General features: G+C 39.1%; 2 protein-coding genes across 4 annotated transcripts in view; one reads left to right on the top strand and one right to left on the bottom strand.

Annotated features, from left to right (window-relative positions):
- The window catches only part of col4a4 (collagen, type IV, alpha 4), a 32,190-nt gene extending 30,611 nt beyond the window's left edge, over positions 1–1,579 (bottom strand). For 2 of the 3 annotated variants that reach the window (XM_057350803.1, XM_057350806.1), the window contains exon 1: positions 249–746. The gene's annotated coding sequence lies outside the window, so the exon portion shown is untranslated. Of the gene's footprint in view, positions 1–248; positions 747–1,457 lie in introns of those variants that run through there. The other variant, XM_057350805.1, reaches the window with a different exon arrangement.
- Positions 740–27,147, top strand: col4a3 (collagen, type IV, alpha 3). Its single transcript, XM_057350574.1, has 52 exons — positions 740–751; positions 8,443–8,499; positions 11,855–11,944; positions 12,471–12,515; positions 12,614–12,658; positions 13,077–13,139; positions 13,344–13,397; positions 13,608–13,634; positions 14,620–14,694; positions 14,779–14,841; positions 14,962–14,997; positions 15,068–15,115; positions 15,271–15,345; positions 15,939–15,983; positions 16,101–16,163; positions 16,320–16,364; positions 16,479–16,532; positions 16,624–16,665; positions 16,777–16,858; positions 17,053–17,088; positions 17,175–17,339; positions 17,640–17,729; positions 17,940–18,035; positions 18,143–18,213; positions 18,347–18,535; positions 18,612–18,780; positions 18,936–19,028; positions 19,113–19,217; positions 19,317–19,411; positions 19,524–19,674; positions 19,779–19,892; positions 19,980–20,147; positions 20,249–20,338; positions 20,417–20,551; positions 20,652–20,750; positions 20,831–20,920; positions 21,033–21,172; positions 21,460–21,586; positions 21,707–21,787; positions 21,888–21,989; positions 22,069–22,116; positions 22,206–22,391; positions 22,471–22,601; positions 22,829–22,901; positions 23,006–23,077; positions 23,296–23,421; positions 23,498–23,596; positions 23,727–23,936; positions 24,146–24,323; positions 25,120–25,234; positions 25,404–25,576; positions 25,983–27,147. Exons 1-52 carry the CDS (start codon positions 740–742, stop codon positions 26,056–26,058), a joined length of 4,914 nt encoding a protein of 1,637 aa, XP_057206557.1. The 3' UTR covers positions 26,059–27,147.
- The last annotated feature ends 394 nt before the right edge of the window (positions 27,148–27,541 follow it).

Here is a 27,541-nt window from a genome sequence, read left to right as displayed (position 1 = left end):
GAAGTCATTATTTGCGTACAAAATGCAGCAACAGCAAAAATCCATTCATAAAAATGACAGACCTCAAAACAAGCAACATGAAACGTTGACGTTTGAGCAACCTAAACTGAACACCACACTTATATAACGTTAAATTAATATAAGAGTGTATATTGGTTGTAACAAGATGCAACAAGTAATCGCCACTGACAAGTTCAAGACCATCACCAAACATTCAATTACATGCAAAAAATCTAACTCTGGCTCACCTGCGACCTGTGGTTTCGTGCGCCACCGCGGTCCTACATCAATGCGCAAAATAAATCACCCAAACATGGACCACGATTGACTCCGAAAACTTTCACATGGACGAGAGAAACTTTTCCAGCGCCGGTAGTGAACGGGATCCCACGGCTGCTCCGCGCTTGAATGACGTAATAAATGAGACGTCAAGACGCGCGTAATCACCGCAAACAATCTTTCTTCCTCTAGCCTTTGATTCCTGTGGGTTTACTGATGCACCCAAAGCATCATGTTTGCATTGTTTTAGGTTTGCGCTTTATTCCTGAGATGGTAGCAGGGATTTGGAGAGTTTGCGTTTCCGTGCGGGACGCATAAATAAAGTTTGACTGAGGTGACTGAGGATTGACCGACTGTGAGAACTGTGCGCAGGTCCAATATCAAGATGAAAATGGATTCTTGCTCAATATTGCGAACGACACTTGTTGGACTGTTGCTGCTTGGATTTCTTACACTAGCAATGACTGATGGGGTGAGTATAATTAATACTCTGCTGATAAAAGCAATCCAAATTCGAATGGTTTCTATGAACCGTCAGATGTATGCCATTGAAACCATACAAAATTCCTTTATGCACCGTGTTTTGGATCTTATTCCAGCAGGATTTAATGGTGTTCTATTGGTTCCCATGCGCCAAAAAAACATCCCACCAATAGAACCCAACACATTAACAGTAACCAAAATATAGACCATTATAGTTTTCACCAGTACCATTTTTGTTATAACCAAAATCCATTAGAATTTCTGTGATGTTGTCTATAATTTAAAGTATAATTTAAACATAAACACCAGAGGGTCATTCATAATTCAACCACGTATACAGTTTTCCTGACTATGACAGTAAGGATGAGGGGTAAGCAAACGATCTGATATGTAATAATATTGAATAAATCTATTCTGGAAACAGGAAATCCGTTCTGTTCTACTTCTCTTGAAATCCATATACTTTTCTGACTGTACAGAATCCAGTAGGAGCGCTTTATCCGTCACGTCCAATAACTAAGAAAAACTCTAAATTATAAGTCTCGTATTTTGTTTAACGACCTCCATTTTTGGGTCAGGCAATTGTTTAAAGTTTGTCTGAGGCCAAAAATGTCCACTATTGTTTTCATACAATTCCATTGTATGTGAATTTATGTGAAATTCAATACATTACTTCATAAAGTAAACCATCTTACCATTTGATTTCGTTGATGTGTCGCTTTTTGTATGAGTATTTCCCAACTTGAGGATAACGCTAAAGGTGTGAACCATTTTAATATTGTTTACTTACATTTCTATATTTTTGAACATTACAATACACAAATGGCTGATTGTTTCTCTCTCTGGGGGATTTTTTATTTTTAGGTGTGTGTGTGTGTGTGTAGGCTATGTTTAAGAAGTGACTGTGTGGTCAGTATGATTCTATGTGAACGGCTTCTGTTATCACATGCAGACATCTATTTGCAGGTTCTGTCTTGCAGATGCTGCCCCTTATCCAGACCCATCTCTCTCTCTCACACACACACACACACACACACACACTTGTCTCATGTAAATACTGTACTCTATATCAAAACTAAACATACATTAGTACATCCTTTTTATAATTATTTTATATTCTATATTTATTTAGTAAATTTAAGAGCTGTAAATCTGTCATATCCTTTGGGTTTGAGCGTTGCTTGAGGTTTAAATGTTATGTCAATTACATAAAGGGTTTGTCAAAACATGATTAAGGCTCTCGTTTTCAAGCAAAAGTGGCTTGTGTGTGCCTGAGGAGATCTGAAGAAAGCCTGAGATGTTTTCTGCGCTGGGATGGAAATTTGGGAAATAAGATGGGAAAATGCCAGGAATGTTATGAAGGAAATAACCTGTACATCTGCCCCGAGGGTGAAGATATCATGAAGGAGTGAAAAAAGATCAGAGGGGAAACACAAGAGACTCTCTTCTCATCTCCTCTCCTGTCGTCTCTTCTCCTCTGCTAAACTCTAATCCCATATCCCGCTCTGACCTGTGTGTTTTTTGTCCCTGGATTCAGCTCATTGTCCAAGCTGCTTGTTGATTCAGATTCCCTCTATTCAGACAAAGCGCGTAGGACCAGTTGTCAGGCCTAGTGGATTTACCGAGGCAGAATGGACCCCGCCACACGTTTATCTTTCTGCATGTTTGACCAATCAAAAGGACAGAGCGAGCTCAGCCATTCCAAGCTTTAGGAAGTCAGAGTTGACAGTGGCTGCGTCCGAAATCGCATACTGTCACAGTACAGACTGATTTGGATTAAGCACCTACCTATCGAGCGTGCGTTCTATGTAGTGTATATAGAACAGACGGTTTCATCTTAACAACATAAACAAATTTTACTGCGCATGCGAACTTTTGTGACCCCAGCTTAACTTCCGGTACACATTCACAAACAATTGAGTGCCTTTAGATTATTTCTGCTAACAATCAAAAGAAACCAAGAAGAACCCTTACTTGGCTAAACTTGTCTCTCCAATATTTTGAATTTAGACTGCGATACCAAGCTCAACCGCTAGATGTCAATACAGTTTCTTTAAATGCGTCAAAACTACAGGACCCATTCAACAAATTGTTTATAATGAGCATACAATAAAATTCGACAAATCGTTTATTTAATACAATTATTATACAGTAAAATAATAATACAAATGCATATTAACTTAAATTAAATATAAATAGTTATATTATTAGACACTAGCCAAGCACAAACCGGAAGTTAACTGGGGTCAGGCGCACGTCCGATTTAAACATTCTATACATTTCTTTTTTTATTGCAGAGAACAGAAACGTATATAAGAATACGTATACATCACATAATATCAACCACATTTTTTTTATAATAAATAAAGAGGGCAATCATCTAAACATAATTACAAGAAGATATCAAAGGCAGAGCAAATCCTAACAGTCCTTATAGCTTTCTTATTAATAGATACTGAAATTACATTCAAATAATTCATTCGGACATACTGCATCTGCCATGTTCCTCATTATCATGTGACCTGTATGCTCTTTGACCTATGTACGTAGACGTTGTTAAACAAGCCTAATTATTCTTAACTTTGACCTCTGAATTCGAATTCGCAGATCAAAATGTCACAACTTGACTTCTTGGTATGGCAATTTAATGATTTAGATGGAGGAATCCCTCCCGACCATTTTCGCAGCACCGTCCGAACGTATTTCGCATGCTCAAAGTCTCGTGTGACAGCGTCATAACTCAGCTCCCGTGGCATCATGGGATAGAATAGTGTCCGATGCACACTCACAAATCTACTGTATGGTAGTTTACGTGTATGGGAGTCCACGTGTATTTTTGTACGGTATGTGCATTACTGTATAAAGTATTGGGTCACTTGAGGTTCTTCTGACCTTACAAACTTTATGATCTGAAGATGGATGCTTAAACTACTTGAAGAGATTCACCCAAACAAAAGTTAACCAAATAACATTTCTTTCATTATTAACATGCCTCGTCACATTCCCAACCTGTCTGACTCGAGACTGAGGCATTTCCTAAAATATATTTTTTGTGTGTTCCACAGTCACATTCAGGTTTTAAATTACATGAGGGTGCATAAATGTATTGTTGTGATGTGTTTGCTATTATTCAGAAGTGTGAAAAAATACAAATTAGCGAGTTAAGTTATCCTGAACTTTTCAACAGTAGGTGTGTTTGTGTGTGTGCGTTATTGTGTCTAGTTTGAGCATTAATCACAATTAATGTCACATTTGCATACAATGATTCAGATTTACGAGTAGTGCAGGCTACGGCTTGTTTAAAAAGGTTGTTTCTTTTTTTAAGATATAGGGTGCTTTTCATTTGTCATAGGACATAGCACAGGTACATCTGTAAGATGTCTGCTAAAGATCTGGAAAACATCTGCTGTGTAAAAACATCTGCTAAACATCTCAGAAAGAGCTGTTGTACATCCATTCTAAATCATGCACATCTTACAGACATCTTCTAGAAGTCTATATGACATCTGACAGCAGACGTCTCAGAGAAGTATTGCAGATGAAAATGAAGACATCAAACAGATGTCTTCTAGGTGTGCTATCAGACAGGAAAGCGGTGGGCAGAGATAGGGGAGCAGAATCGGCAAAGGACTCTTGAGACAGGAATCTAACTCGGGTCGCCATCAGCACACTAGCCGCGCTCTAATAAATCAGATGTTTCTTGTGTGAAAACAGGTGGAAAGGCATAGATTGTATTAAAAGTGGTCGAATTTAATAGTGGCGGGGTAGACCCTCTTAGCCTAGTGAATAACCACCTAGCAACCATCCAGAACACCTTAGCAACCACATCCTAGAAACCCATCAAAAATGCTTAAAACACTCTACCAAAATACCAATGAAGTAATTTAACCTCTGTCTTACAGCTGTTTTCTCATCATACTGATTTGTTTCAATTCTGTGTAATTGTTTTTGACTGTCAGTCACCGGCACATCGGGCTTCCATGGGCACGAGTTTTACTGACAGCCTGACCGTGAAGTTTATGTTGAAGTGAGGAGACATTTGGCAGTTTTTCACAAGCAGATAAACATTAGCTTGATTATTTCAGACATGTGTCGAAGAATATACAACTATACATGCATGTGTGTGTTTGTGTGTGTGTGTCAGTCAGGAGCCTGTTCCAGTGGGCTGAGAGACTGGGAGGCGCTTAGGAATGTTTTCATTGCTGCACTGCTCTTAATTTGGGTTCGGTTCAACTATTTTAAAATCAACAGGAGCGCTTTGCCACGCTCACATTACACATTTTTTTTGCTGTCTCCATTTTCATTCCATTCTTTCATTCTTTTACGCACTTCTTATCACACCCCACATTCGCATCACATACAGTCATTATTGCGGGACTTTTACCTTGTGCTGGTTTTGAATAGGGATGCACGTCACGATAAATTATCGGCCATATCGGTATCGGCCGATAAATTGTCATTTTTCATGTTATCGATATCGGCAGATAATAAAATTTAAGCCGATATATTATAGCCGATAAATTATGAATCATTTCCTCTGGTTGAACCACTTCAGCTGCACGCTGCTCACAGTAAAAATCCAGTACAGGACTGTCTTTCTGTCATGATCATTTACTTACTGCTAGCAAAACAATGTTCATGTTAATGTAGTATGTAAATATTTATGAATGTGTAAATTATAGGTACAAAAGCAATTTGTTTGAATGCTTTCTGTCTCGAGACCTGTTAGACTTGTGGCTATTGAGAACACCTATCTGGGTTGCTCTGGAAGAACATCTTTAATTTGTTTATTAAATGAACATTATAGCAGAAAAGTTGAAAAGCTAAAGAATCTTGAATTAGTGTAAAGTAGGCTTGGTACACGATTTTCAGGGGGAAAAAATAATTTCTCAGTTTCAGAAAATGTTATATTAATATTTAGTTGTAATATCGACCAATATATCGGTTATCGGCTTCCAATGTTCAAAAATTATTGCTTCTCGTTATCGGCCAAAATGTACATATTGGTGCATCCCTTGACAGAGAAAATGATTTTGAGAATGATTGATGAATCGATGTTTAACACAAGACATGTTTTGAGTCCGTCTGTGTTTACCTGTCAGAACATGTGACTTCACCTTAGCTTACCTGCATAGAGGCTGTGTGCATCTGCGAGCGCGCACAAATAAACTCATTCTGCAGTCCTCTTTGAAGCGTGGGGAAGCCCACAGCATGTGCGCACCAGGACTTGAGGCCTTTCTCAATAATCTCCAGATCTCACAGTAGCTGCGGATATTTTGTTACATGTGTCACTGATCAGCAGAGTTTAGGCAAACAGGAACTTGATGTTGAACATAACAATTTATTTATGAACTTTTGTACTTTTTGCAGTACATTACAGGAACAGTTAACGCAAAAATGAAAATTCTGCCATCATTTACTCACCCTCGAGTTGTTCCAAATCTGTATAAAAGATATTTGGAAGAATGCTTGTAACCAAACAGTACTAGGCCACCATTGACTACCATAGTACGAAAAATTGCTTTATAAATGTCTTTGTTCTGTTGAACACAATAGAAGATATTTTGAAGAATGTAAATAAGCAAACAGTTCTAGGAAACTTTTGACTGCAATTATCATTTTACCCATTGTGTAGTCAATGGTGGCCAAGAGAACTGCATTTCATGTATGTGTGCGCTTCCTGGGAATTAAACCCACAATTCTTGCACTGCTATCTTTTAAAGTATATATTTGTTTCACAAAAACATACTGTGGAGTTACAGTACCATAGTAAATTGATGGTATCAGATCAGATACTGATGATAAATAAATAACACATCGGTATTCAAAAACAATTTCTTCGCATTATGCTGCGTTGCCACTAAGCATCTTTACAAAACGCCACTGTCAACAGCCAACAACATTTTTTTAAGCGCACCCTCAACATTCTCTTTTCCTGCAGGCAAGTGCAGGTCTTTATCTGACTCTGGTCCATTATCTTGGTATCTCCATTATGGCATCTGGTTCAGAAGCTGATTCCACAACACTGACTACAGATCCATCACAACTGATAAGATAAACATGCACATGCGCAAAACTCACCAAAGTTCATATACCGGCCTTTGCAAGCATCATCACTCACAAACAACATATAAATCACATGTTTAAATGACGTGAAATGGATTCTGAATTGATAAACATTCCTGAACCACTCTTTTAAATCCCCACAATGCTGTTTATCTCATTTCTCCCTCCATGCACGTGAGCGCATTGACGTGTACATATGTTGGCATGTGTATATCTCTTTTTTTGTTATTGTCACATGCACGGTGAAACCCAAACAACTGGTGTACAAACCATATCACAGTCCATCTGATCGTAGTGTCTGTATGTTGTACAGACTCTCCCATTCTACAGAACTGTGTAACAAAGTTCCAGGAATAGGAAGAAGGAGGCGGGAACCGGCGAACGTTAAACCAAACTTTTACTAACATACATAAACAACAAAATGAAAGTAATGTGCCGACAGCTCCATCAAGGTCGACTGCCGGCAACACAACACAACACAAAATCCAGGCCTGGTTCTCTCTCGTCCTAAACTATTGTCGCTCCTCCTTTTATGCTTCCGAGCTCCACCGTGAGAGATGCGAGACCGGCTCGTTATCACTCGCGTCACTGGCCTCGTGCCGTTCCCTCACGTCCTGCTCTGCTCGTCACAAACTGCAACCTCTTCCATCACACACACACAATGGCAGTCACAAGGGTTGTCCCAATACAACAGCCTCAACAATCTGATATCATCAGGAGACTTGCTTTGTCATAGTAGCGAACCCTCAGGGCCCTCTAGGCCCTCTGTGATGACCTAAACTATGGTAAAAAATAATATTTAAAAACTTTTAAATATTATTTTCAATAAAAGTCGGCCGATTTTCCCTATTAGTATATTTGACTTCCTGGATCGATGCGTACTCTATCCAATTGAGATATACAAGTCTCACGAGAGTAATTCTAGATCACGGAGAAGTCGCAGTTCTGCGATGTCATACGCTGTCTGCGCAACCTGCGCATGCTGAAAGAAGTCGTTGTACAGGTTCACTCTGAGTCCAGCGCCTCTAATGTTCATCATTTTGATTTGAAAATGGTTTTGAACGTGTGCGTGATTTATTTTTGCTCCCTTTCAGGATGACATGCATACAACGATATGGTATCAATCTTACAATTCAATCATAACTTTTTGAATGATGATAATCTAAATAAAATAACTAACCATTTAAATGTTAGTCACTCAGATGTGACATTATTTCCACCATGACCAACAGCTTAACAAAGTTAAACTTGTTTACAAAGTAGTCAACAGTGTCAGATTATGCAATAAGTAAATATAAATATATGTGTTAAATCGCATTCATCGCGCCTGACATGTTTTCTTACTATGACCCTAACTCGGAAACTCGGAGCATTGTAAATCCCGAGTGTGCGTTCATCTCATAAATATTTTGGTTGGTGCGAGCATCCAACCAAACGAGCAGGCACTTTTAACTAGCATCAGTGATCTCCGTGCAACACTATACCATTGTGTTTGCATGGGCTAACCCTTATCATTTTCCTTCAGAAAATGTACAAACCTAGTCAAAGTCATACTGTGTTCATGTTTGTTCACATATATTTGTTTCACGCAGGTATCTTGTGTTTTTCTCACAGGGCTGTTCTTGCAGTGGGAAATCCCGGTGTGACTGTCATGGAATTAAAGGCGATGCGGTAAGAATATCAGAATACAGATACATCTTTACACAGACTCACACAGATCATATATAATCAGTGTTGTGCAAGTTACTTCCAAACTGTAATACATTACAGATTACTTGCTACTGTTATTTAAAAGTAATCCCTTACTTTACAATATTACTGTCTCAGAATTGTAATACGTTACATGACTCCTGTATTACTTTTGAGTTACTTTCACCAAAATAAGTAGAACTTAACATTCTAAAATGACAAAATGTCTTTGTATTTTTGTATTTCCAAAATACAAAATACTTTTTGCCAATCAACCTCTTTATTAGACTGCTGATTTCTTGAATTAACTAGGCTATACACAAATAAATACAAAAAAATACTAAGATTAAATGCATTTAAATACAAAATACTATTACAAAATAATAGTATTTTGTATTTCAAATGGATGTATTTGAAACACTGCCCATCCATGAGGTCTAATAAGGAGGTTGATTGGCAAAAAGTATTTTAGTTTGAAAATACTAAGATTAAACACATTTAAATACAAAATACATTTAAAAAATTCAAAGGTATTTAAATACAAAATAGTCCCATCACTGAACTAGATTATATAGAATTCTAGCTAGTCATCATGTAAACGTTAGCTTACCTTGTCATTGCTGCTGGTCACAGGGATCTTGCTAACTAGCTTCCTGAAAGCAGCCCAATGACCCCTCAAAACCCGCCCAAAAGGAATGAAAACTAGCCCAATTATTTTCCGGTGTCAAATCAAAGTTAACAACTGCCAAAAGACGTTTCTATTGCTATATTTACTTATCTGAATGGTTTCCTAGGTATTGTATATATTTTTTGTTCTGTTGAACTCAAAAGATGTTTTGGGGGATTTAGGAAAGCAAACAATTCTGGGTCACCTTTGACTACCATTATAATTTTTTCTGCTATGGTAGTCAATGATGCCAAAGAATTTTCAGTTGCTAACATTCTACCAAATATCTTTGTGTTCAACCGAACAAAGAAATTTATACAGGTTTGGAACAACTAGAGGGTGAGTAATCCATAACAGAATTTTCATTTTTGGGTGGAGTGTCCCTTTAAAAAAGATCCCATGTGTGCTCGAGGCCACGCACGGAAATGGACGAGAAACGTGTTTACTCTTCGTAAGACATGCAAAAACTAGCTTAAGAAATAAGCATGGTTAAATGTACTGCATATGTATAAAGTGTACAAGCACGTCAATGTTTTAGTTGTTCTAGACTGCATATAGCTGCTCAAACGTGATATTAGGCAGCCGGGAGAATCAACTGTTGATTTCTTTCATTGTGCAACGTGACATGCACCTTACGAAACATTGGTAAAAACATAAATCGGATGCATTGTCTAATACCACCGCTATATTTTCCTCTTTGGTTGAGCTGAGCTCCCGCGTCCCTCCCTGTACTGTAGCCTGTCTGTCAGACGCTCGTTCCCCACACTTTTGAGAAGGGGTCCGGTCCTGGAGTTACAATAATTGACCCAAAAAGGTACAACATTATAGTATGTTCTGTATACCTGTAAAAGAACAAAAAACCTTAGGATACCACTCCAGCGACAAAAAAGAATTTAAACCTTTTTTTCTGACAGAGTATGAGTACACACATGAGAGAGTGTCTAGTAGACTCAGAAGATGTCCTGATGAGCTGTATGATAAAAACTGTATGTAAGTGCTGCCCCCTTCTGGTAGCACTCGAGATTCACTACTTTTCAGTAATCTCTGAACTATTATAAACTTTTTTCGATTATATCCAAAATGATCTAAATTATCTGAGCTATGGTGTCTACAGCCTATGACTTTATCCATACTGTAACCATGCCTTTTTATCTGTCCACCAAAGATCATTTAAAGGAGTAGTTCACCTTCAAAATGAATATTCTTTCATCATTTGCAAACCCTCTTTTCATTTCAAACCTGTATGACTTTTTTTCTTCTGCACAACACGAAAGAAGATCGTTTGAAAAACGTTGGTAACAGAACAGCACAGCCCCCCATTGACTTCTGTTGTAACCAGCGCAAGTGAATGGGGGGCTGTGAACAACATATTTTCAACATATCTTCTTTTTTGTTCTGCGGAAGAAAGAATTTCTTCATACAGGTTTGAAATGACAAGAGGGTGAGTAAATGATGACAGAATTTTCATTTTGAAGGTGAACTAGCCTACTCCTTTAAAGGGATGAACACAAAGACACGGATGAACACAAAGAAAGATATTTGAAGGAATGTTAGCAGCAGTTCTGAGGCACCTTTGACTGACATAGTAGGAAAAATGATTGTGTATGTTTTGTTCTGTCGAGCACAAAGGAAGATATTTTGAGGAATTTAGGAAAGCGAACAGTTCTGGGGCACTTATTATCATTAAAAAAATTCTTCTATGGTAGTCAGCGGTGCCCCAGAACTGTCAGTTGCTAACATTCTTCCAAATATCTTTCATTGTGTTCAACAGAACAAAGATATTTCTACGGATCTGGAACAATTACAGAAACATGAGACAAAGTTGATATTGTGTCGAGTTATTTGAAACATGCCTAACAACTCCATCAAGTTTTCTGAGATAAAATAATCACCAAACACAAAGTAACTTTTTAACACAAATGAGAACAAATAACTCAAACACTTGAAAAATGTGTCTAGTTCTTGAAAATAAATGGTTGGTTGTGGCTGTTATGATAACTGGAATATTGGGTGCTTGGCTACAACATATTAAAAAAATGTTGTTTTATGGTTGTGGGTGGTCTCCTCGATATTTCTACTTGGCACAACAGATATGGATGAATTGGCCACCCAGGTGTCCATATCAGATAAAAATAGTCACGCATCTGCTCCTCTGTGTCACCGTGTCTGTGTTCCAGTTCTCTCTATACATGTATGATTGGCATACCTGGCATGGTATGTTCACTGCAACAAAAGACAAGGGTCTTATTAATGGGATCTGATGCATGCAAAGGTATTTGGCTGAATCGCTGACCTTCCTCTAAAAGAAGACCAGCTCTTTTTGATCTCTTTGTTGATGGATAATTGAAAATAACTTTAAAAATGTGCATCATATCTTAAAATGACATCCAGTAACACAAGTTTACTCAGTTGGGTTTGTTGAGGTCATTCGGTTCTAGAATACATTTCATTGTGAAACTCTTTTTATGTTTGTTTAACCCGTTTTTATGTTATGTTTCTCTCCTTTTGTTTACATGCTAGTTATCATTGTATTGAACATTTCACGTTTTATGGAACTAGATTGGTCTATTGCAGAAAACATTGTACCTGTATCTCTTATTGTGCTAATGGTTTTCTGAATGACACCTGCTGAATAAGACCATGACTCCTCTATATCTGTACCTCTCTCAGGGTGCGTCTGGGTTTCCTGGGCTGGATGGTGTACAAGGAGTTCAAGGGCATCGAGGAAAAGAAGGCCCTCCTGGAATCCCTGGTCCAAAAGTGTGTCATTTACGGTTTTGTTAATACCTCACAGATAACAATATCAAAATATATGACATCAATATACAAATTGTATGTGTTTAAGTAAATAGATCATTTTTGTTTGTGGACTAGTGACAACATTTCTTTCAAATTCCAAATGAAAATAATGTTTTATTATTTATTTGCAGACAATTGAAACAAACCGGTCAAAAAAAAAAAAACTTTACCAACAATGTTAACAATGTTTGCAGAGCTTGAATACTGAAAAGAAAACTGAAGTTCATATTCATGTTAAAAACAACATAATGCAAATGTATTTTATAACCAGTTCAGATTCAGAAATAATTAGATGGAATAAGGCTTATTTTTTCACAACTTTCATTCATCTTTGCATTCTTTCATGTTGCTGTTGGGTGACTTTATGTCACTCCTGTGGCTGTACGTACTGTCCAGTATCTGGGTGAATTTTCATGTCATCATTGTGATTTTTATGTATCATGGATGGCGTGGTTTAATACTAATAATGTATACATTTTTATCATAGGGAAATATGGGAATTCCAGGCCCACCCGGAATTAAAGGTTCTAGGGTATGCTGTTTGCATCTGCACTAATATATAATCTCTGGGACCTTTGCATAATTGAAAAGTACATAATTTTGTGCTCTTTTTTTAATTCTCATCATTAGGGAAGTCCAGGGGAAGCAGGATACTTTGGCTCACCAGGCCTTCCTGTACGTTTTCAGAATATTTTACACTTGATATACCAGCAGAAAATTGTTTACCTCGCCCACACTATTTTGAAACGTTTTTGTTTACTTTATGTAAGCATGTAAGCTATTAATAATAATGTCATCCCCGTTTGTTTGGGGATGGGGTCTCAAGCACCCTCATATTACTATATTCCAGGTAGCACAGGTACGTCTGTCTGGTAAAGATCTGAAAAAAACATCCTCTGTGTAACAACATCTGATTAAAAGGCAATTTTACATACATTCATAATCAAAAACATCTTACAGGCATCTTCTAGATGTCAACATCTCAGAGACGTCTTGCAGATGTAAATGCAGACAACAAATTGACGTCGCCGAGATGTGTGCTATCAGGGTTGGCCAGTAACTCATTAAAGTAGGTTATGTTTTTCTTATTCAGGGGCTCCATGGGAAAGAGGGGCCTAGGGGGACTCCGGGTCTCCCAGGATGCAATGGCACAAAGGTAGACAAAGAACTTACCATTTGTGAACAAGTTGTGATTTATCATGTATAAATAGTAGTATTATTACGTACTGGACTTCAAATTACATTCTAGTCAAGTCATTTTCATCTTGGTTTAATTCAGTAATGCACCAAAACTCTGTGTCCTGCTCACCTTCAGATTTTTAACACTTTGTATCTATAACTTACTTGTGCTTTTTTTCAGGGTGAGCCTGGTTCCCCAGGCATTGCTGGATTGAAGGGATATCCTGGCCAACAGGTGATGTATTAAATGAAATAATAAAGTTGGCACATAAGAACCGGAAACAGCTGTGTTTCTATAATCAGCTTTATTTTACTTAAACAGTTTAATGAGATAAAAAAAATAAGTTTTAAACTGCACCAAACACTGCTATTTTTCATGTCTCTGTGTTTTCTTATTTGCTATGTGTGTATTTTAAACCAAACTAGTGTAAAATGTTTGTTTCAGGGAAAACCTGGCATCCAAGGACCTAAGGTGTGTTTTTATTTGTTTTTAAGTGTTATGAATACCTAAAAAGTATAAATATATGAAGTTTACAAATGTACAGTATATACATAATAATGTATATACTGTACATATATTATTCATCCAACAATGAAAATGTTGCCATCATTTACTGTGTTGTAAAATCTGTATATGATTCTGTGGAACACAAAATAAGATATTTTGAGAAATGTCTTCGTGGTTTTGTATCCATACAATGGAAGGCAATTTGGGCCAGTGTTGTTTGGTTACCAACGTTTTTCAAAATATCTTCTTTTGTATTCTGCAGAAGAATGAAAGTCATACAGGTTTGAAATCACATGAGGGTGAGGAAATAATGAAACCATTAGACCTTAAAGAGTACATAACATGAGATCATGAAAATTACATTTGTGTGTAATGTTGGCGTGTTTGAAAGTAAGCAGTCTGCCAAGTTGTAAATCCGAAGGTGAATGAATAACAAAGTTATGGGCTTGGAAAAAAGGGAGTCGACTCTGAATCACGCAAACGAGTCGTCCCTAGTCCGAGTCGTGGACTGCCGCGGATTTACGTCGCTACATATAGTCCCGCCTACGTTTTGCTAGGACTGCCCGCGAAAACTTCACTCTTCTCCCCCAAACACTGTAGCGCGTGAGCCTCATTCGCGGTAGACCAATCACAGCAGACTAGACCATCTGACCAATCACATCAGACTAGGCTAGCGGAAGGGAGGGGATTAGACAGATGAATCGCGGAACGAATCATTTGAGAGTCAGTCAAGAAGTAAGGTAAAAGTAACTAGCTATTATTATGAAATAATAGTGTACCTTCTGTACATAAACTTGTTGTTGGACACTCCATAAACCAAAGTAGGACCTTAAAAATCCCTAGTTATGTTTTTTAGTTTTAACTGGGTGATGTGTCCATTTTAATATTTCCTTTAATGAAATAACCTTATGACCAAGCCAATGTAACCAAATATTCTCGTCTTTATTAGGGAGATACTTTATACTTCTCTCCGTCTGAGCAAGTGAAGGGACTTTGTGGGTTTCCAGGGAAAGAAGGAGTGAAGGTAAGAGGACTCATTATAAGATTGACATTAAGAAGAAACACATGGACAAACAGTGTGTTGAGTTGTCTGGTTGTGGATGTGCAGGGAAAGCCTGGGTCACTGGGGTTACTTGGACCAGTTGGACCAGGAGGCCCTATAGGTACACCAGTAAGTTATTCAGCATTTTGATCTTTATTATTGAGAAAAATGACAATGTGATTAAATCCTTTTTGTATTCATTTCAAAGATGTATTTATCTAACTTGACCACATTTAAAAATATCTATAGGGAATACGGGGGACTCCAGGGTTGCAGGGAGAGAAGGTTAGTCCTGATAACATAGATTCCTAACATGACAAGTATGGGTATACATATGTGTGTGTATTATGTTTAGGGTATCGAGGGTCGAAGCATAGGAATACCTGGGCCCAGAGGTCAGAAGGTCAGTATTGCCAAACAGACACTATACTTCTGAACTTTGACTCTTTAATTTATTTTTGTGCATCACCTAATGTGAACATTAAGAGCAAACTAGATCGTGTTATCTGTTCAGGCTTTTGTTATGTAACTCATATATTTGATGTGGCTCTGTTGCAGGGGGACAGGGGTCTGTCTGGCATACCAGGAGACAAAGGTGTCAAGTTATTTGCATCAGGTCCAAAGGAGCCTAAGGTAACCTACAGCTATATATTATATATATGTATGTGTATGTAAGCTGCCCTCAGTTACATTATGCCTCCATTATTATCCCTGCCTAAACCTCCCTCTGTTGTCTGATATCGGTCACAAAATAAGACTTCACAAAATCATATCTAAACTCTTTTCAACAAACGTAAATTCAAAAAATTACTACTAATAGTCTCTCCCTGTTAATCATAAACATTTACTCAGTTACTTTTACTTAAACGTCACTGACTGCAGCTGTAATGTGTCAGAGGAGAACTGGCACTCCGGGCTGAGATTGGTTTCTCCTGAGTTTTTTTCTCTCCATTTTTTCATCATTGGAGTTTTGGTTCCTTGCCACCGTACTGTGTTGGCTTGTTCACCAGGACACTGCTGATATTAGATTATCTTCTGCAAATTCCACTAACATTGCTTTTATTAGGATGGTCCTCTCTGTTTGTACTCTTTACACTCATTTACCTCTCTGTGTTTTCTTTTTTTCATGTAAAGCTGCTTTAAAACAAAGCAACATTGTAAAAAGTGCTATATAAATAAACTTGACTTGTAAATATGTTTTTTTATTGTCACTTTTTTGTTTTCAGGGTGACCTGGGTGATCCTGGAGACCCTGGCTGCATTGGACTATGTGTAAGGAAACAAATACACTCACATACAGAAATGTTATGTTTGTTTGTTTGTTTTTGTAATTGTGAAGACCTTTAAATGATATTTTTATTGACAAATCCTATTCGCTGTGCTCCACAGGGTCCTCCTGGCCCTCCTGGTCCCGAGGGGGAGAAAGGGGAAACAGGGGATCCCGGCGGCCTGGTTAATAACATTATACACATTATATAATAAAAAGACACAACTCACATAAGCCAAAATATCATAAACTCTGGCTTTTATATTCAGAGATTTTGTATTTCTTATGGCCTCAATCAAATGAGTTTATGCTAATGTGTTATACTGGTTTTTGATTTTCAGGGTAAAAATGGTTTGGATGGACTAGAGGGCGAGGTCGGCCAACCGGTAAGAACTTAACCCATCACAGCTAACCAGCCAATCCAGACATTCAATCTAAAAAAATCAAGAAACGATTGAATGGAACAGAAGGTTTAAGACATTTGTGATGTGTTTTCACAGGGTGTGCGTGGAGATCCCGGATATCAAGGAGATATTGGGATAGCTGGGGAAACGGTATATTTACTGTTTCTGTCTGGATTCTCTTTTTAAATGGACCTCATTTCAGTCCTTCCTAAATTCATCTTTTTGTATTTGTTCACATTAGGGTCTGAAGGGTGACACTGGTCCCCCTGGTCTCCCTGGAGAGGTACTTGCCCTATACATCTAGTTCAAGTATTATTATACAGTTTTTAAATTTTCTTTAATGGAATGTAGATAATATTTTGGTTTTAGACGTGATGTTCATGTCTATTTTTAGTTCATTGAAGTAAATGGGAATGTTAAAGGTCCAAAAGGTTTTCTCGGGCCACCAGGACGTTGTGGCCTCAGAGGAAGTGAAGGTTAGTAACTAAATTACTAAATTAATTGATGTTGTGTTGCTTAAAAACAATCAACAAAGCTAGATAAAGATAAACGAAGTCCAACAAACAAGCAAGTAGCAAATCATAGATATTAACAATGATCTAACTCAAGCCTGTTGAAAGATTAAAGAAACATTAACTAATAAGATTCCTTTAAAATTGTCTTCTGTAAGGTTTCCTTGGCTTTCCAGGAAATCCAGGACCACCAGGTAAATATCTATATCGCTCTGTTTGTCAACCACACATCTGTACACACAACCACACATTTAACGTCTTTGTTACTCAAATACGTCAGGGACTGCTAAACCTGGACCTCAAGGACATCCAGGTCCTCCAGGGTTAAGGGGTGTAAAGGGGGAACAAGGAGAACCAGCACCTTACGTCAGTGGACCTAAAGGATATGATGGACCACCAGGAGAACGGGGACCCCTCGGTGACCGTGGATCTCCAGGAACACCAAGTAGGTTTCCTCTATTTACTTTCAATAGGAACATTAGCAACATTTGTAGAACAATATAGTTGAAGTTTAAAATTATAATACTTTCACACATTGTCTGCCATCTTGGATTTATTTTATTCATAGAGCAAGACATTGTGGCATTAACTATTTTCTGAAGAATCTTAATTAAGTAAAAAAATGATGTTATCGTAAGATTTAAAGATTCCACAAGGGACATATATTTTTCAGCAAGCACAGAAATAAAGTATCTAGGACATCAACCCTGGTGTGTTTTCCTATGTGTCTGGTTCCCTTCCTCAGATGTTTTTGCCCATGTGGGACAAGGAGGGCTTCAGGGTGAGAAAGGCCTAAAAGGCCCTGAGGGTTTCCATGGAGATCCTGGAAAACCAGGTGGGATTCATCAACCATATTTATTTTGGCATTGAATTGAATATAGGAATGTTTCAGGTTTTATTGTTGTCCTCAAGTTTACACCTGTGACATGCTGTCAGATTTGACCTTGCACACACAAACTCAAAACATTTCATTAAATAATTGTCTATTTTGCAATTACCTGAGTAGATAAATGTGAATAAAGCTTGTTCTTCATTTGTTTATAAGGTAAGAGAGGAGATCTGTGCATGTCGTGTGTCATCATTGATGCTGACCCTGGACATCCGGGACCACGTGGAGATGCTGGTCAACCTGGAGACCCTGGTGAAGTCATCTCTCCATGTTAAAGCTCATTGGGATTTTACAGATTGGTTGGGTTTGGCAACAACAACAGATAGGAGAACATTTAATAAATGGCTGTCTTTGTGCAGGCGTTGTTGGGAATCAAGGTATCAAAGGATCTCAAGGCGATCGAGGCCCAGAGGGTCAATCTGGCCCTCAGGTGAGTTTACCAGCACACCTATGTTTTAAAGATTTTTTTGCTGTACCTGCTGATCTGCAAATGCGTCTCACGCATGTTGCTTCAACAAGGAACTGTTGAACATGTCTGTAACGAGAATCAAAATCTTTACAAGGGTTCATTAGGTCCTCAAGGCTTACCAGGGCCCCCAGGATCCAAAGGAGACATGGGGTCAGTAATTGAGACTGGGGAGAATGGCCAGAAAGGTAACTCTGGTGCTGCGGGACCATCTGGGATACATGGAAGAGATGGCACGCCTGGAAACCCTGGCTATAAAGGCCCACCAGGAGCAAAAGGAAACCTGGTTCGTTTTCGGATAGTTTTTACCAGTTTTGAAACCCAGGAACCGCGTTGAAATGTTTTTACCATGGTTTTTCTAGGGGCCTCCAGGACCTAAAGGAAACCGTGGAGACCCAGGACTTGATGGAGGACCTGGTATCGCAGGTCCAACAGGCAACCAGGGACCTGTGGCTGTGGGCCAACCAGGCCCATCTGGAGAAAAAGGAAGCTTGGGAGTCGTGGGCCAACCGGGAAATCCAGGAGAACGAGGTATGCATGAATATATGAAAGGATGTAAGCATGTGAGTCTAGGTTAACAAAAGACAATGGCATTTCTAATAGAAGTGATGACAAACAGCAGTGAAGGACAACTAGTGGTGTGGAAGTGAAAGAACAAACTCACATATTACAGTTACATCACACAGGTGAGAAAGGATCTCCAGGATTATTACAGTCGATGCCCGGAGACCCGGGAATGCCTGGACGCCGTGGTACACCTGGTCTACCAGGATCTCCAGGTAAAGCAGACTCGATGGATAAACAACTGCACAGAGAACCAGATGTAGATTAGATGAAGATATTCGTCTCTGTGTTTGTTAAAGGTAATACAGGTGACAACGGATTTCAAGGATTCCCCGGACTAGCTGGGCTAAAAGGAGTGAAAGGGCTGTCAATACTGGGAGCTTGTGGACCTACTGGTCCTAAAGGTACAGTAGGTCATGGGTTTGTACTCTAATGTTGGCTTTGGATGGGTGTCGTCAAATGGGTGCTTCTCTTCTCAGATCTCAATTTCTTTCATTTTGAAGGTGATAAGGGTGTGAAGGGGAGTTCAGGTCCACCTGGTTTAGGATACATAGGCCGCCCTGGCCCACCAGGATCCCCAGGGCTGCCAGGAACAAAGGTCAGAGCAGTGATATGGAGGGAATATGTACCATTGGAAGGAGCTTGTCAGCTGGCTGTGCATCTGTATTGATAAAGAACAGACTGACAATAAACTTCAATTGTATCTATAGGGTGACACAACATTCGGCAGTCCAGGGCCCATGGGTCGGCAGGGGCTGCCAGGAGAAGAAGGGACCCTTGGGGATTCAGGAGACTGTGGCAGTCCAGGACCACGTGGATGTCCAGGTCAAAATGGAAGGGATGAGCCACCAGGAGAACATGGTTGGTGGATTTCATGCACTGATATGTATACACACAATTCTTCTTTTTATCAAAATCACTTACAAATGCACACATTCACCCACATGTTTTCACACTGTTGACAGGTGCGCAGGGGTTTGATGGCTTGCCTGGAGTGGAAGGGCTTCCAGGATGCTGTACTGCAGGGGACATAGGTGATGAAGGCCCCTTAGGACTGAAAGGAGAAGATGGACACACAGGTTAGAAATCTCACATTTGTTAGAAAAGCAAAAGCACACAAGTAACCCATCTCATACTCCCTGTGACGTATTGTAACATGTCTTCAGGGCTGAAGGGTCCTAAGGGGCCACAGGGTGAAACTGGACAACCTGGGCAAGGTTTACCTGGTCCAACAGGTGAGGTTGGGATACCTGGGAGAAATGGAGAGACAGGCTTGATTGGTAACCAGGGACAGAAAGGTTTCAAAGGTCGAGATGGCTTACCAGGTGTCCCAGGTACTCAACATACATGAACACTCAAGCATAGCATACTTGTTAGACATAGATATACTTGTTAACCAATTTGAGTTCACATTTATTCTATTTGCTTGTTTCAGGTCAACGGGGACATCAGGGGAGTCCTGGAAGCACTGGCCCATGCGGATCAGATGGAAATCCTGGACCTCCTGGACCCCCTGGATCTAAAGGTTTAAGTAAATACAAATAATTGTTTATGTGTATTGTTTGATGAAATTATCATAATGATAGTGATGATCTCTTCTCAGGTTTAATTGGAAGCAATGGAGTGCCAGGTAATATAGGACAATGTGGAACACCAGGAGACCGTGGTGCCGTTGGTCCCAAAGGAGAGCCGACAAGCATGGTGTCTTCAGGGGATCCTGGTGACTCCGGCTTACCAGGTGACTTTTCAGCCTCTGGGTTACACCATGTACTTTTTACATTTTTGTTGGTGGCTCCTCAAACCTTCTCAGACATTAATTGTAAAATACTATGTTTTAGGTATTCTTGGTCTCCCTGGTTCTAAAGGCGACCAGGGAATCACAGGCAACTATGGAGCATGTGGAAAGAATGGACTTCAGGGTGATCCTGGTCCACCAGGTACAGATGCCTTTCTTCATACATATTGCTTAAAAAGCATGCTATAAATATTAGAAGACAAGTGTACATCTCATTCTTAGGTCCTCCTGGTGACCCTGGCATAAGGGGGCTTCCTGGAAATCCGGGTATTGATGGCAGCTGTGGGAATCCAGGGATTACAGGGTTTCCGGGTAGGTTCATGTGCACACCAATTAATAAGTGCCTTGAATTGAACTCATTTATAACAGAAGTGATGCTTTAATATAATTTTACATATTTAAATGTAGTGATTTATTCTTACAGGCTTGAAAGGTAGCAAAGGTTCACCTGGTGGTCATGGGGAGGCTGGGACTCCTGGTTGGCCAGGATCTGATGGACCAAAGGGGATCAAAGGTGAACCCAGCCAGCCTGGTCTCGGGCTTCCAGGAGTACCTGGTGAACAGGTATTGATTCCTATAATTCGGGGTTATTTAATATGCCAGTAACAAAACTTTAGGTTTTATCATAACCCAGATTGAGGGTACATATACTGGACATCTATATTTTTATTTCATTAGAACCTTTTAAGGTACTTTAAGTATTAAAAGAAATATGCATTTTTTACTTGATTATACTTGCTAGGCAGCTGGGTAGACAGCCTACTACATTTTAAAACGGATGTTATTTTTCAAAGCAAATGAACACAGATATTACAATTGCTACCCACTTTCGTTCTTTCTGATTCTGTCAGGGTGAGCCAGGTTGTCCAGGGAATAAAGGTGGAAAGGGTGACAAGGGTATATTTGGGAATACTGGTCTCCAAGGTTTACCGGGGCGTCCTGGGGAAAAAGGCAAAACTGGAGTTCCAGGAGATCCAGGTATTCATGAAATTATTTGTCATACCAATCCTAATGTATGCACCATTTTTCTCTCATTTTGGGTAAATCTTTACGTAAAATTTCATCCTCTAACTATTTGTTTCTGTTTCTCATTATAAGGACCTCCAGGACCTCCTGGTGATAATGGTTTAGATGGTCTTCCAGGTGCACCTGGATATCGAGGGCCGTCTGGTGCACCAGGTATGACCTGATTCTTTAACAACTTTAGATCATCTTTAGATGAAGAACTAACCTTAAAGGCTTGAATGCATGTAAGTGTCTGTGTTATTTGTTTCTCAAGGTATTCCTGGTCCGTGTGGGGATCCTGGAGCTCCGGGACCCCGTGGAGATCAAGGAAGGGATGGTATTCCTGGGCCAGTTGGAACAAAAGGAGATAGAGGCCGTAAGACGTCACATGCAAGCACATGCATATACACACATGCAGGATTACTCTTATTAAACAATCCTCATTTTATTTTCAGCCACTGTCAATGCGAATCCTGGTCCACCTGGTTACATGGGTGAGAAAGGTAAGTCACTAAAGCTGACCAGTTTTAAATGTAGATCTTTATCACTTAACTATGTCTGTATGATACGTGTTGTGTATATACAATTTTAGGTAATAAAGGCGAACCCGGACCTCAAGGATTATGTGGGCCACCAGGACCCTGTGGGCCAGTTGGAGATCTTGGTCCCCCTGGTCTGCCTGGAGATCCGGGGCCACGTGGATGTAAAGGTTTAGCTGGAATCTGCATTCCTGGGCCAAAAGGGGATCGAGGACCAATGGGACCACCTGGTCGACAAGGTAGTTAGTCGTCTTTGAGTGTCTTGAATTTTAACAACTTCACGTCCTGTTAATTCTGTGTGTGTATATGCAAATGCAGGTTTCAAGGGAACAGGTGGGCCTCCCGGTCCTCCTGGTCCAGGAATGAAGGGAGATAAAGGCGTCTTTGGGCCACTGGGCCATGGAGGGCTGCCTGGGTGCATTGGTGAGCGGGGGTTTCCAGGAACACCAGTAAGTGGACATTAAAGACAAATGTGCATGCTAGTTAACCCTAGCAGATCTCTAACTATTTTGACATCATCATGTGTATTTTTAGAGAAACTTGTAGAATACAACCTGCAAACTTAAATGCCCTTTATACAGTAGGTTAAAGAAAAATTGAAAACCAAGATTCTGAAGCACACCGGATTTGCTGTTGTATTACATTTTTAAGACCTGAGGTCAATTTTTTTTTCCAGGGTAGAGATGGAGATCCTGGCTACAGGGGTGTGAAAGGAGAAATGGGGCCTTTGGGTTGCATGGGGCCAAATGGTAAGACATCCTAATTAGATGTAGTTCTTATGAAAATGTAAAAATGTGTGACTGGTAGTTAAATGTATATTGTGTTTAAAATGTGTTTTGATCTTGTATTGCAGGTCAACAAGGAAATTGTGGCCCACCTGGCCCTCCTGGGTCAAAAGGTTTTAAAGGATCTCCTGGATCTAAAGGTGATATTTCATTACTGGTGATGCTTTATCAAACTTCCATCCTGACTTAATGGTTTTTGAAAATCTGAGTTGTTCGATAATCATGTTATTTGCATGTGAAGCCAAAAGATTTTAGCAGATTTGTTTTTGTCATGGCAATCATTAGTTTACACAACAACAAAGTTTCTTACAACAATTGACAAAAAAACATGAATGAATAAACTTTTATACTGTATTAGGTCCTAAAGGTTATGATGTGGTGCCTGAGGTCATCCGAATTCCAGGAGACCCTGGTTTACCTGGCCTAGTCGGTGAGAAAGGACCACAAGGAATATCTGGACCTCAAGGATTACATGGTCCTCCAGGTAAGCCAAAAACACACAAATCACACCCAAAAACTTCTCTTGAGCAGTTATATTAATCTTACATAATTCATTTTAGGAACACAAGGGAGTAGGGGAGACACAGGCCTAGTTGGTTTACCTGGATGGCCTGGAAACCCTGGCCCGAGAGGAGACTTTGGTCCACCAGGACAGGAAGGCAAGAGAAAATGCTATTATCTCCAAGAAAATCTCCTATTTTATCCTCATTCTCTTCATAAAATCAATTTGATCACTTGTCTGGGAGAGAAACCACATACTATACAAAAATCGTCTGGTCCTTTACATAGGTGCTCCTGGGTTGTCTGGCGAAGTGGGTCGCAAGGGTGCAGTTGGTCCCCAGGGACCATTGGCAAACGGCACAAGTGATGGGTTTCTTTTTACCAAGCATAGTCAGAAAATAAATGTGCCACCCTGCCCCAATGGATCGAGACGTCTGTATGATGGATATTCTCTTCTCTTCATCCACGGCAATAACCGTGGACATGGGCAAGATTTAGGCATGAATCGCAGCCAAACATACACACAAACACTGACAGGATGACACACATACAGTATGCACATATAGTATGAAAAATGTGAAATGAACAATTATACAGTATGTGAGCACATTATAAACAAAAATATACAGTCCCGAAGAGCCACATTTAATTAAAAACACAAACACACACATTTCAAGCAGGGAAATAATCAGTGTGTGTGTGTGTAGGAACGCTGGGAAGCTGTATGCAGAGGTTTTCCACCATGCCTTTCGTGGTGTGTAATCCTGACAACACCTGCCGCTATGCCTCTCGAAATGATTATTCCTATTGGCTGTCTACAGACAAACCGATATCCAGGGACAAACCGTTTATCTCTGGTGACATACTGGAAGAGTACATCAGCAGGTAAACACATTTTGCCAGATTGGTTTTGCTTATGCCCTGTTGTTCTGCAATTTTGAGCTGTTGTATGTGATCTTATATTAATCTATATGACGGCAATAAATAACAATGTTTGTTAGGAATTCTTCTTTGTGGTAGTTCACTTTAAAGGGACAGTTCACCCAAAAATAAAGATTCTTTCATTATTTACTCACCCTCGAGTTGTTGCAAATCTGTACACATTTCTTTGTTCTGATGAACACAGAGAAAGATATTTGGAAGAATACTTGATACCAAAGAGTTCTTGGCCACCATTGACTACCATAGTAGGAAAAATGACAATGGTAGTCAAAAGTGCCCCAGAACTGTTTGCTTTCCTACATTCTTCAAAATATCTTATTTTGTGTTAATCAGAACAAGGACTATATTCAGATTTGGAAGAACTCGAGGGTGAGTAAACGATGACACAATTTTCATTTTTGGTTGAACTGTTTCTTTAATGGGATAAAAAAATGAAAATTCTTTCATCATTTACTCACCATAATGTCATTACAAACCTGTATGAGTTCCTTTTTTCTGCAGAACACAAAAGAAGATATTTTCAAGAATGCTGGTAACCAAACAACAATGACTCTCATTGACTTCCATTGTATGGACACAAAACGACTGAGACATTTCTCAAAATATCTTCTTTTGTGTTACACAGATGAAAGTCATTTACACAAGGGTTAATAAATGATACATTGTTATTTTTGGGTGAACTGTTCTTTCAGTAGTTGAATTAAGAATTGCAAATGAACTTAGTTTCGCTCTCTCTCAGATGTGCAGTATGTGAAGCACCAGCTAATGTAATAGCAGTTCACAGCCAGACAACAAAAATCCCGCAATGCCCTGCAGGATGGCTGTCTCTGTGGAAAGGTTACTCCTTTGTAATGGTAAGAGTCAGACATTTTTTGTAAGCTATGACATTAACAACCTTGAATTATTATGATGAAAGCTGTACAGTTGTTGGAATCACTTCATCATTCAAAAGGAAAAGAATGTATGGATTTCACAAAAATTGTGGGGTATTATATCTCTGAGCTCCGGGGATCTGTTTCATAGCAAACAGGCGCAGGTGCAGAAGGTTCCGGGCAGTCACTGGTCTCTCCAGGTTCGTGTTTGGAAGAGTTTCGGAGGATTCCCTTTATCGAGTGTCATGGCCGTGGCACCTGTAACTTCTACCCGGATTCTTACAGCTACTGGCTGGCGTCGCTTGACCCCGACAAAATGTTCAGGTGATGTAACTGAACCAAAAATAAAATATTTTGGTGACCAGGATGAAAATTCTGTCATCATTTACTTACCCTCTTGTCATTTCAAACCTGTATGGCTTTCTTTCTTCTGCAGAACACAAAAGAAGAAATTTTGAACAACGTTGGCAACAGAGAAACTATTGGTCCCCATTGACTTCTATTGCATGGACACAAAACCAATGCAAGTCAATGGGGACCAATTGTTTTCTGTTACCAACATTCTTCAAAATATCTTCTTTTGTGTTCTGATGAAGAAAGAAAGTCATAAATTACAAAAGGGTGAGAAAATGGTGATAGAATTTTCATTTTGGGGTGAACAATCCCTTTAAATAAGATGTGTATGAACTGCACTCATTTGTAAATGTGTTTCTTAATTGTCACTCTTCAGTGTACCGGTCCGTCGGACAACACCACAACCAACCATAATCAGCCGCTGTCGGGTCTGTATGAAGCTGCAACCTTAAAGTCAGAGGTCATGACCTTTAGAAGCAAACGAATATTTTATGTCTCTGGTCGATGGCATAAACCATTAACTAGGACAGTATTTTCATGACGTGTGTAAGGTCATTAGGGTTTTGTAAAGCAGAATTACTTTATAATAAAGACAGAATAGATTTAGACGACCAGTTCAGTGTTGACAGAGAGAGAAATTCGTGCATTTCTTCAGTGGCTCCTCCTCTGTTGTCTCTCAAGCACTTAAAGATGTGGTGTTTATTCAAGTTTGCCGTGGTTCATTTAAGCGTAGCCAGTTTTGCCATTGAGACTACATACTAAACTATTTTGAAATAGCTTTCATACTCTGCGGTGTGAATGGTCTTCCATTTGGTTATAAATAACCTCAGTGTAATTTGTGTATACTGTAGGAATAGCCGTAGATTGCAGAATCTACGTCTACAGAAACATCCCGATGTAGATCATGAATAATGAATTCAGCATTCAAACATTGACTAGTCAATAGTTTAGCACTTTGATTTTGGGTTGCTCATATTGAGTAAACACTGTATATTTCATTCAATAGTTTCAAATTCATTTAGAAAATCTACAGGGAAATAGTTGACCAATCCGCTAAAAACATTTAGGTAATATTCTTCATCGATTGTGAAAAACTAACATGTGTAAAGCTATCTGTTACTCATTAATGTCTTCTTGATTAACAATCTATAAATATAGATATTCCATAGTGTTACTAATTTTAAAAACAAACCGTAACAAATTACTTGTCATATTTCCAATTGAAACCCCTAATAATCCTGAATTGAAATTCAATAGATTCCTGCTTGAAGACTCATTGAAAGACTATTAGAAAAGATCAATGTAAGCACAGTCTGTGTATTTTAGGGTATATATTTAGCAACATTGTTTTCTTCCTGTTTGAGTGTAGAAATATGCAAACATTATGTTTCCTTCCTGTAATGCCTATAGTGTAGATCTACATGTAGCTGTGGAGATATTTGTGAATAAGTTTCTGGTGGAAGCTCATTCAGAGTTAAAGGGACAGTTCACCCAAAGATGAAAATTCTGTCTTCATTTACTCACCCTCAAATTGTTCCAAATCTGTGTAAATGTATTTGTTCTGCTGAACACAAAGAAAGATATTTGAAAGAATGTCAGTAACCAAACACATTTCATCCTCCATTTGCTGCCATAGCAGGGAAAATAAATACCATGGGAGTCAATGAGGGATGAGATCTGTTTGGTTACTGACATTTTTCCAAATATCTTCCTTTGTGTTTAGCAGAAACGAAATTTATACAGATTTGGAACAACTTGAGGGTGAGTAGATGATGACAGAATTGTCATTTGGGTGAACTGTCCCTTTAGCGATGCTATTTGTTGCATGAATAGGAAACGTTTTTGAAAACCATGTTTGACTAAAGAAAATATGTGTGCTGTATAGTATATTTATGTGTTCAAGAGACACTTGTCGTATTTCATTAAGGAACTTTA

The sequence above is a fragment of the Triplophysa rosa genome, linkage group LG14 (assembly GCF_024868665.1).
Source record: "Triplophysa rosa linkage group LG14, Trosa_1v2, whole genome shotgun sequence".
Classification (NCBI taxonomy): Eukaryota; Metazoa; Chordata; class Actinopteri; order Cypriniformes; family Nemacheilidae; genus Triplophysa; species Triplophysa rosa.
Note: the sequence above shows the minus strand (reverse complement) of the source record. Positions and strands in the feature narration are given on the sequence as shown.